Below are 11,361 nucleotides of genomic sequence, written 5' to 3'. Positions count from 1 at the left end.
ATATATATATGGCAGTCAACTTCAGGTAATCAAAAAACTAATAATTACACCTGGAGTGAGCAGATCAGGAGTCTACTATCATAACCATTGTCACAAGTCATAAAGTCTTAGACAACTTTTTTCATCTCTGAATATACAATGAAAATAAAAATAGTCATGTTGCCAATCAGCATGGTACTTAAAATCAAAATGTCATTACCAATGTGATAAATACTATAAGACAAACACAATATATAAAAAAGAGTTTGAAAGAAATGAGAAAACATCTCAGCAATAGAAATCAAAGGATTGGTTAAGATGGTTTTTTCTTCCAGCTTTGGAAGTCTAGAACTGATTTTTAGCTCAGAGACTAGAAAATAGCCTTCATGATAAAACAGTTAGATCTGGGAGGAAACACAGAATTTTATCAAATTACACATTCTAAATGCATATATAGCATATTTAAAGATGGGATTCAGGATAGCAAGTGAAAAGATGACATAGACATCAATCTATAGTATTTATACTCTCCTGAGAAGGTTTCTTCCACATAAATATGTTGAGGTCCAGCATCCATAAATCAGCATGCTGTTCACTGGCACCCTACATTGGTCAGCCTCCTGATGTGACCATGTTGTTGACATCCCCCTACCCCGACACCCTCTCTTTTCCCAGATCCACAGACACACACACAGGTCATAGAGTAATGATTTGCTCATTTATAAGACTTTAATATCACAATAACTTTGCTCTTTAAAAAAATTATTTAATCTAAAAGATAATTCATATTGCTAAGGAGGATTGGGGAGCATGATTGCTCTGTAGGCTATACACCAAACTGCATAGGATCAGTGGTTTGAGCCCAGCAGTCACTCCATGGGAGAAAAATGAGGCATTCTCTTCCTGTAAAGATTTAAAGTCCAGGAAACCCTATACTGGGTCAGTATGAGTCAGAACCGACTCTATTGGCACTTAACAAGAAGAAGGAGGATTGCGTGGTGCTGTAGGAGACACAGGATTGCAGGCTCAGTTTGAACCATAGGGTCAGTGGTTCAAACTCACCAGTCACTCCTCAGAAACGCTATACAGGGTCGCTATAATTGGAACCTACTCGATAGCACTTAAACAAACACAACAACAATGACTATTGGCCTGCTAATAAATTTGTTGTTGTTAGGTATGATCTAGTTGATTTTCAACGTATGGCAAACTCCTTGTGACAGAGTAGAACTGCCCCCAATAGGGTTTTCTAGGATGTCATCTTTATGGGGGCTTAGCCTTTCTTCACACAGTTGTCAGGTGGGTTCAAACAGTCAACCTTTTGGTTACAAGTTGAGCACCTACCCATTGTGCAACCAGGGCTCATCTGCTCATAAAATACATTTCAGAGAAATCAGTGATATTTTTTTTAAAAGAAAAAAAAAAAATCCAACAGTATTCAACATTAGACACTGAAATAATTCTTCAACTTAAAACAAAATTACCTGTAGTAACCCTCCATCATCAAAACGCAGTACTTCTATTATGCTCTCAGACTGAATGAATGCTGCAAAGGAAACAAAACATAGTATCATTGATAGGAACAGAAATTTCATTTTAATGAGATCTTTTACCTTATAGCTATTTAATACCATTTTATATTTTAAAATATAATGCTAGATTGTTTTAGGAAAAAAAAAAAAAAGAACATGACTAGCATCTTGGGATTTTAACAACTATGTAATGCTTTTGAAATAAAACAACACAATTTCAATTATAAAGTAGAAACCGGAGAACTGTAAATCATCTTCAAAATATTGGTTCCTGCTATATGGTCAGAACGCACAGCAGTTCAATTTCACAAGATAGAGCTCATTATTTTCATGGATAGAGTAGAAAGCAAACATGTCACTCTGATGACTAAGCTGGGTCTGACTCACTACTACCTGTCCACTGCCTGAGTCAATTCCAACTCATACCCACCCTTTAGGGCAATGTAGAACGTGCGCCATAGAGTTTCCAAGGCTATAATTTTTTTTTTTTTAACTTTTTATAGTGAATTGAGGGAAAGTTTACAGTGCAGATCAGCTTTCCATTTCAACAATTCATACACATTTTGCTTCATGTCGTAGATTGCAATCCCCACAATGGAACATCACTTATCCCACTTCCTCCCTGCGTTTTTTTCTCCTTTCCTAACCCTTCTGAACTTTGTCCTTGAGTAAACACCGCCCTTTGAATCTCAATTATTTGATTACTGTAAGGTGTGCATACCTCCCTAGTGTTACTGTGTTCCCTTTATAGACCTGTCAAAGCTGGAATCTTCATAGACAGACTACCTCATCTTTTTCTGTGAAGCAGCTGGTGAGTTCAAACTGCCGACTCTTTGGTTAGGAGCCAAGTGTTCTAATCATTGCACTACCAGGGATCCTTTGATACAAACTATGGTCTTTTGAATTGCCTCATACACCTGTGGAAGTTCAATAATGAAGAAGAAAGAAAAAATAATGCCTTTGAATTGTGTTGGTGAAAAATACTGAATATATCATGGTCTACCAGAAGAATGAACTAATCAATATTAGAAAAACGACAGCTAGAATGTTCCTTACAATCAGAGATGACATGGCTTTGACTTGGTTACTTGGACACATTAGGAAAGATCAATATCTAGCAAATGACACCTGGAGTCCGCTGGATGGCTACTATGTCAATTCATCTCATTGAGTGTTTCCCTCATTTCCACTGATCCTCGACTTTACCTAACAACTTTTCTAGTCAGGGAAAACCCTATGGATGACAACAGAATACTGTCTGGTAAGGGCTGAAAGATGAACTCCATAGGTCGGAAGGTGCTCAAAATATAGTGACAGCAACAATGAACTTGAGTGTGCCACTGATTGTAAATATGTCCCAGGACCAAGAAACATTTGCTTCTATTGTCCATGGAGTGGCCATGAGTCACAACCATTTAAAGGCAACTAACAACAATTCGTAATTACCAAAACCTGAATGTAACCAAGGTGTCCCTCAATAGGAGAAAAAGGCTAAACAGACTGTAAAATTGGGGGTGGGGGGAGGTAAAACTATTCTGTACGATGCTATAATTGTGGACATATAACAAAGCATTTGTCAAAAGTTATAGAACTTTACAGCACAAAGAGTGAACTTTAATCAATATATGCAAATTGTAAAAAAGTAGTAACCATTAGAGAACCCAAGACACAACAACTGAACTGCATTACAAATCTATGAAACCATCTCATGAAGAAACATGCTGACCTAAGTAATTCTGAAAATAAGCATAATAGGTTAAGACTAAAAGACCAAAGAAACTGTACATACAACTTATCTAATTAATAACATTATTTCTTAGTGGTGTTGAGGTTAACCATTCTGATGCTACTATGCATGTATACTGGAATTGAACAGTTAAATTCAAGGGTACATGGTGGGAGCCAGACTTTTCATTGCTAGTAGAGAAATTTACACAATCAAGGGAAGGAGACTAGAATGTCTCATGTGGTAAAAGGATGAGAATTGGAGACATCGCTTTGTACTCACATCTGGCTTAACATGTATACAAATTGTTGTATGTAGAAATATTTATAAATTTGTATATGGTGCTGTTAATCCATTTCAACTCACAGCGCCCCATATGACAGAGTAGAACAGTAGCATAGGTTTCCTAGGAAACAGCAGGGGAACACTACAAAAAACAACATCATGCAGTGAGTGAGTGCATCTTGGCCCCATGACATGAGACTCCTCTTCCCAACTGAGAGACTCAGGGTCAATGGCCTGCGAAATAGCTATTCTGCCCTCCCAGCAAGAACAGTGGGAGAACTAGCAGCGCCATGCAAACTAACAGGACCACAAAAGCTCTGAATTAAACTGTCACTGGAACCACGGTCCACTGACTGCCTGCTAAAATAAAACATTTAAATAGTACCCAAGGTCTCCAAACATAAATAGACAATCAAAAATATAATTTTAAAAAATCATCTGTCATACTGAGAACCAGGCAAATCACTTGAATGAGACAGGTGACTGAGGCCACAACTATGAGGGATCAGAAGTTGAAATTATCTGCCAAAGATTTTAAAGCTGCTGCCATACCAGGAATACTGGTGTGGTGCTGTGGGATAATGCACTGGATAGCAAGGGTGGTTTGAACCGCAAGGTCAGTGGTTCAAACTCACCAGCCACAGCTTGGAAACCCTACACAGGGTCACAATGAGTTGGACAGCACTTAATAACAATAACCATAAAAATGCTTCAATACTCAATTACAAACTCTCTTAGAACAAATGAAAAGTTAAAATCTAAGCAGAGAAAAGGCAGTTACATAGATATATAAAAAGTACTGTGTGCTAAGAACAAAACTAAAAAATATAATAACTGATGTACAAAATTATCACTCAGGAGTAAAGATGACAAAGGAAAGAATCTCTGAACTAGAATACAGAACAACAGGAATCCCTCAATGTGAGTAACAGGGGAAAAACTGCTGAAAAAGAACAGAGCTTTAGGCAACTAAAGGATGACAACAAAAGAACTAACATTTATGTCCCTTAAGACCAAGAAAGACACATGAAAAAGGACAGGGATAAACAAGTATTCAAAGAAATAATGGCTGAAAAGTTCAGAAATTTAGCCAAGAACACAATCCGACAGACTCAAGACGCTGAGCAAACTCTAGACAGGATAAGCCCAAAGAAATTCTATGCCAAGATACCATAAATTCTGAAAACCACAGAGGAAGCTTGAAAGCTCCGGGATAAAGGAGAGGAGCACCAATTCAAATGTCACCAGATTTCTCATCTGAAAAGACAGAGACCCGAAGGAAGTTGCACAATTTTTTTCAAGTGTTGAAAGAAGAGACTGTCAACCAGAATTCTATACTAGGCAAAATATCCACAAGGAATAAAGAGACAATCGCAGGGGAAAAAAAAAAAAAAAAGCTAAAGCATTTGTCACTAGCACAAGGTAGAAGAATAAACTACCTCAACACAGAGGCAACATCTTATTTAGTGGTAAAAGTTCTGAAAAGCAGATTAGGAACATGACAAGAATGTCTGCTCTCCCCACTCTTGACAGTACTAGGAATTCTAGCCACTATAACAAGACAAGAAACATAAACAAAATACATAAAGATTGGAAAGGAAGAATAAAATTGTCCTCATTTGAAGATAACATTTCTACGTAGAAATCCCAAGGAATGTACCAAAACACACACACAAAAACACCCTCATAGAGCTAGTGAGTCTAATGAGATAGGATCAACACGCAAACTGTCACATCTATACGTTAACAATGAGTATGCTTAATCCAAAACTTAAAACATATCATTTATAATCACTGCAAAGAAAAGTTAATACACAAGTACAACTCTAAAAAATATGTAGTAGATAAGTATATTGAAACACATAAAATGCTAATGAATGAAATCAAAGACCAAAGCAAATGGAGAGACATCATGGATAGAATTATAAAGATGCCAATTCTCTCCCAGTTGATCTATAGGTTTCATGTAAATACTATAAAAATCCAGGCAATGCTTTTTTGTACACAAACTTATTCTAAACATTAGATGAAAAGTGCTAAAGCAATCTTATAAAATAAGAATAAAGCAGGAAGATTCACCCCACCAGATATTCTGTAATCTATTGTTGTTACTGAGGTGGTATAGGGTTTCCAAGAAGTAGCTGGTACATTTGAACCACTGACCTAGAAAACTACTCAGCAATAAAACAATCTATTTATATATGGATTCCTATGTGGCGCTGTAGGATGAGCACTAGACTGCTACCTGCAAATAATCCTGTTAAAAGAATGAAAAGGCAAACTATTAACTGCTAAAAAATATTTGCAAACCACATATTCAACAACAGATGGAGACCTAGAACATATAGTCTCAAGTCCCCGACTAAAAATCCCCCCAAAATCCAATTATAAAATGAACAAAGATATAAACAGACAAACACACACACAAACACACATGGATTCCTGGTGTGGCGATGTAGGATCAGCATTGGACTGCGTACAAGGTCAGTGGTTCAAACCCACAAGCTGCTCTTTGCAATATGTATGTATGTATACGTATGTATGCATGTTGTTGTTAACTACTGTCGAGTTGTTTCTAACTCATAGCGACCCTGTATAGGATTTCTGAGGAGCCGCAGGTAAATTTGAACTGCCAACCTTGTTGTTCAAAGCAACCTGGCGGTTGAGTGCTTATCCTACAGTGCTACCCTAGGATTCCATATGTATGTGTATATATATATATATATATATTTATACTCAGATGGCACATGAGCACAGGAAATGATGTTCAACATCATCAACTTAAAACACACTATGAAAATGGCTACAGTGGTAGTGGCAGTTCAATTTTTGCCTTTCATGTGGGAGACCCAGATTCAATTCTCAGTCAATGTACCTCATCATGTGTAGCCACACCAACCTGTCAGTGGAAGCTTATGTCTTGCTTTGAAGCTGAACAGGTTTCAATAGAGCAGCCAACGTAAGATTGACCAAGAGGAAATATCAAGCAATTTACTCACAAAAATCAGCCAATGAATGCCTTATGGGCCACAATGATCCGATCTGCAATCAATCATGGGATGGCAGAGGACCAGGGAGTGTTTCATTCTACTGTGTCTGGGGTTAGCTAATGTCATCAAGGATAAGTACTAGACCACAAGGTGGGTGTGAACTGTAAGATTGGAGGTTCAAACTCACCAGCTGCTCCTCAGAAACCCTATACAGGGTTGCTATGAGTTGGAAACAACTCAACAGCACTTAACACCAACAACAACATTAAAATGACTAAAAGTTTTAAAATAGTGACAACATCAAGTGCTATTGAGGATGGGGAGTAACTAGATCATACTTGCTGGTGAAAATGTAAATAGTAAAGCCATTATAGAAAACAATTAGGAAACTAAACATGCAATTACCATATAAACCAGCAATTGTTCTCTTGGGTATTTATCCCTGCGAAATGAAAATTTACATCTGCACCAAACCTACTGTTCATGGACACCTGTAATAATTGATCAGAACTAAAAACAGCTTAGAAGAATGAATGGTTAAACAAACTACAGTATACAGAGTCTCTAAAAAGCTACTCAGCAGCAAAACAGAACAATCTATTTATATATGGAATTCTGGTGTGGCAGTGTAGGATCAGCACTGGACTGTTAACTACAAGGTTGGCAGTCCAAACACACCAGTCATTTCTTAGAAACCCTATACAGGGTCACTATGAGTCAGAACTGACTTGGTGGCACTTAACAACAGCAACATTTATATATGCAATAACTTGTTTGAATCTCAAAGAATTTGCTGAGTGAAAAAGCCATAAAGTTCTATGCACTATGACAACATTTATATAAGATTCTTAAATGACAAAGCTACAGAAATGAAGAATGAGTGGATGTCAGAGGTTAGGTACAGGGGTAGAATGAGTAGTGTATGATTATAAAACACAACATGAAGAATCCTTGTTCTTTACCTAAAATTGTTTTATCTCTGGATTGTGGTGGTAGGTAAAAAACCTATATATGTAATAAAATTGAACAGAACAAAATACACACAAATGGGTTCAAGTAAAACTAAAAAGGCCCAAATAAGATTAGTGGATTTTAATAATGCCAGTAGTGGATTATACCAATGCCAATACTATAGCTGTGATATCACTGTATACTTTGGTAAAATGCTGCCATTGGACAAAACTAGATGAAAGAATACATGAGATCTCCTTATACTATTTCTTAAAACTAGCTTCAGGATACAAGCAGAATATGGAAAGTATAGATGCCCTGGTGTGGTTCTATTGGATAAGCACTAGACCACTAACTGCGAGGTTAGTGGTTCAAATTCATCAGCCACTCTTTGGAAACCCTCAACAGTCACTATGAGTCAGAACTGACTTGACAGCGCTTAACAACAAAAACAACATGGACTGTGTGGCTGAGTGCCTCCATAAACAACTGCCTCCTTTGATATGAGACCAGAACTGGATGGTGCCCAGCTACCATTACTAAACATTTTGATCAAAGATTCTAAAACAGAATCCTGATCAAAAGGAGAAAAGTACAGAAAGGAATTTCAAATTATCATAGACTGACCAAGAAAAAAAAGAGAGATGACCCAAATTAGCAAAAACCAGGAATCAGACCACCACCACCAACAGGGAATATTACTACTGACCTACAAAAATAAAAATATTAAAATGGGTACTATGAATAAAATTGTAGGCAAACAAAGTAGATAACCTAGATGAAATGGATGGACAAATACCTAAAAACACACAAATTACCAAAGCTGACTTAAGAAGAAACAGAAAATCTGACTAGAAATATAACAAGAGAATGAGTTAGTAATTTAAAAAGACAAAAAACTTCCCACAAGAAAAAGTCCAGAACCAGATAGCTTCCCTAGAAGCATTAATACCAACCCTTTGCAAAACATTTCCAAAATATATAAGCGCACTTAACTTATTCTGAGTATTACACTGATATCAAAACCAGTCAAAGACATACATCATAAGAAAAGGAATCACACACCAATATCCTTCATAATATATATGCAAAAATCCTCAACTAAATATAAGTCCTGGTGTGATGTAGGATAAGCACTGGACTGCTAAGTGAAAGGTTGGTGGTTCAAATCTACCAGTTGCTCCCTGGAAACCCTATACAGAGGAGCTATGAGTTGGAACTAACTGAAAGGGATTTAGCAACAACAACAAATCTCTGTAGAGATTCTAAGGAGCAGGTGGTGGGTTTGAAGTCAGTAAGCCTAAGGTTAGCAATCCAGTGCTTATCCAGTGCCACACCATGATTTGTTGTTTTTAAGTGCCATTGAGTTGGTTCCGAATTATAGCAACCCTGTATAGTTTCCGAGGAACAGCTGGTGGGTTTGAACTGCCAACCTTGTGGTTCACAGACCAGTGCTTACCCTACAGTGCCATACCAGGAGTCCAGCAGGACTAGATCTCATAAATTGCTGGTGGGAATGTAAAATGGTAAAAAGGTAAATATATACTTACTACAAGCCACAGTGAAAAAGAGGAAGACCCTCAATGAGATGGCTTGACACAATGGCTTTAACAACGGGCTCAAAGAGAACAATTGTGAGCATGATGAAGGACCTGGCAGTGCTTCATTCTACTGTCAATTTATTGTCAGAGCCAATATGATGCCATCTAGAAACAACAACAGCCAAAGAGTCCTGGTGTAATGCTCTAGGTGAAGCACTAGACTGGCCAACCACAAGGTTGCCTGTTCAAACCCACCAGGCACTCCTTGAAAACTCATAGTGACTCTGTACCGGGTTCCCGAGGCTTTTACATCTTCGTGAGACCACAATTTCACTCTTAGGTATATATCCAAAAGAATTTACACAAACTCATACACGACTGCTCATAGTAGCACAATTTATAACAGCCAAAATGTATAAATTACCCAAATGTCTATTAACTAATGAATAATAAACAAAAAATGTGATTCATGTATACAATGCATTATTTTTCAGTCAGAAAAAGGAATGAAGTACTCAGACATGCTACAACCCAATGAGTCTTGAAAACATTATGTTAAGTGAAAGAAGTCAGACATAAAAGGCTACATATTTTATGATTCCATTAGTGTAAAATGTTCAGAATAGGCAAATCCACCGAAACAAAAGTAGATTAGCAGTTGCCAGGGGGGAACCAGGAATGTGATGGCTAATGTGTACATTATTTTCTTTTGGGTAATGAAAATACCCTATAATTAGACAGTCATGATGGCTGCACATCCTTGTGACTCTACTAGAAATTGTGTAACCATTTTAAAGTGTAAATTTCATACAGAAATTGTATCTCAGTACTTAAAAACAGAAAAAATAAAGTACATGATTTTGTTATCTATTCTGTAAATTTCTTTTCTAAAGGTTACATACATGAATGGCTTTTAAATACTGTGTAACTCTGGGGTTACATCTCTACTCCCGAATAGGTTTAAGCTTTAAAGTTCTTTTATTTATATAAATTCACTGATTTGTGTGTAAGTATGTGTGTGTGAGAGAGAAAGAAAAACCAGTATATGACAAAGCAAACAGGACAAAGTGTTACCAATAGGTGAATATCAGTAAAAGGCATGTACTTTTTATTCTATAATTTATTTATTCAAGACATTAAGTTATAAAAATTTGAATGTTAAAACACATTTAAAGCGATTGTAAATCGAAGATTTGAAGTTGGAATACTGCTTACAGAGGCAGCTGGTATCTTTACCGCTGCCACAGTGAACTGTGACAAGAATAATCAGCTGCTGACGTGTCTGTAGAATTACAGTGGTGGAATAACCATCTTAAAAGTCATTTGAAATGATAATCTCTGCCAACCAGTTAATGTGCAGGAATTTTATCTGGGTGTATTTCCAACATGCAATCATATTTACAAGATTGCACTACACATAAAGTATTTATATACACACACACACATATGGTGGTGATGTGCTTTGGAGTCGGTTCCAACTCATAGCGACCCTGTATAGGATTTCTGAGGCTGTAAATCTTTATGAGAGCACAAAGCCTCTTCCTTCTCCTGCAGAACAGCTGGCAGTTTCAAACTGCTGGCCTTACAGTCAGCAGCCCGACTCGTATCTACTAGACTACCAGAACTCTAGACAGACAGATAGATAATGACTTTTGAGTCCTGGTGTGCTGCTGTAACGTAAGCACGAGCTTCGAATCACAACCACAAAGTTGGGGGTTCAAACCCACCAGCAACTCCTTGAAAACCCAGGGTTGCTATGAGTCAGAACCAATTCCACAGCACTTAACAACAACAAAGATCACTTTCGAAATCTATTAGGTAAATAATCATCCATATCTTACTAATAAGCTTTTTCTCTCACATGCTCAAAGACATGACCCATATAAGAAACTAGAAAATGAAAAGCAAGTTAAACCCAGAGTAAGCAGAAGAAAAGAAATAAGAACATAAATCAATGAAATAGAAAGCAAATAATAGAAAGGAAGAAAAAAAAAAAAAACCTCAAAGAAAACAAGTGTTTACTTTAAGGAGACTGCTAAATCTCTAGTAAGACTTTCAGTAAACAGAGATGGAAGCCACGCATTATGAACATGAAGAGTTAAAGACTGGGCATGACCATACAAGCTCTAGGTATAAAAGGCAAGCACAGGTAATGCTTCTTTGTTAACATATTCAGAAGTTTGACAATTAAGATAATAAGGGAAAAAATGCCTTCAAAGACTCAAATACCAAAGGCCCTTCAAGAAAAATGTTACCTTGAATATGCATTAAGAATTTTATTTTGTAGTTAAAAACCTTAAGGAGCTCTGGTAGCATAGTGGTTTCGAATCGGGCTGCGAACCTTAAGGTCAGCAGTT

The 11,361-nt window shown here is 37.0% G+C and overlaps 1 protein-coding gene across 1 annotated transcript in view; it reads right to left on the bottom strand.

The window, feature by feature from the left end:
* The window catches only part of TMEM131 (transmembrane protein 131), a 291,771-nt gene that overhangs the window by 199,494 nt on the left and 80,916 nt on the right, over positions 1–11,361 (bottom strand). Inside the window, exon 2 of the mRNA XM_006876610.1 lies at positions 1,464–1,525. Within this exon, the coding sequence (XP_006876672.1) occupies positions 1,464–1,525 (62 nt within the window). The remainder of the gene's footprint in view (positions 1–1,463; positions 1,526–11,361) is intronic.

Source organism: Chrysochloris asiatica, unplaced genomic scaffold, assembly GCF_000296735.1.
Source record: "Chrysochloris asiatica unplaced genomic scaffold, ChrAsi1.0 scaffold00395, whole genome shotgun sequence".
Classification (NCBI taxonomy): domain Eukaryota; kingdom Metazoa; phylum Chordata; class Mammalia; order Afrosoricida; family Chrysochloridae; genus Chrysochloris; species Chrysochloris asiatica.
This window is presented reverse-complemented; position numbering and strand designations above follow the sequence as displayed.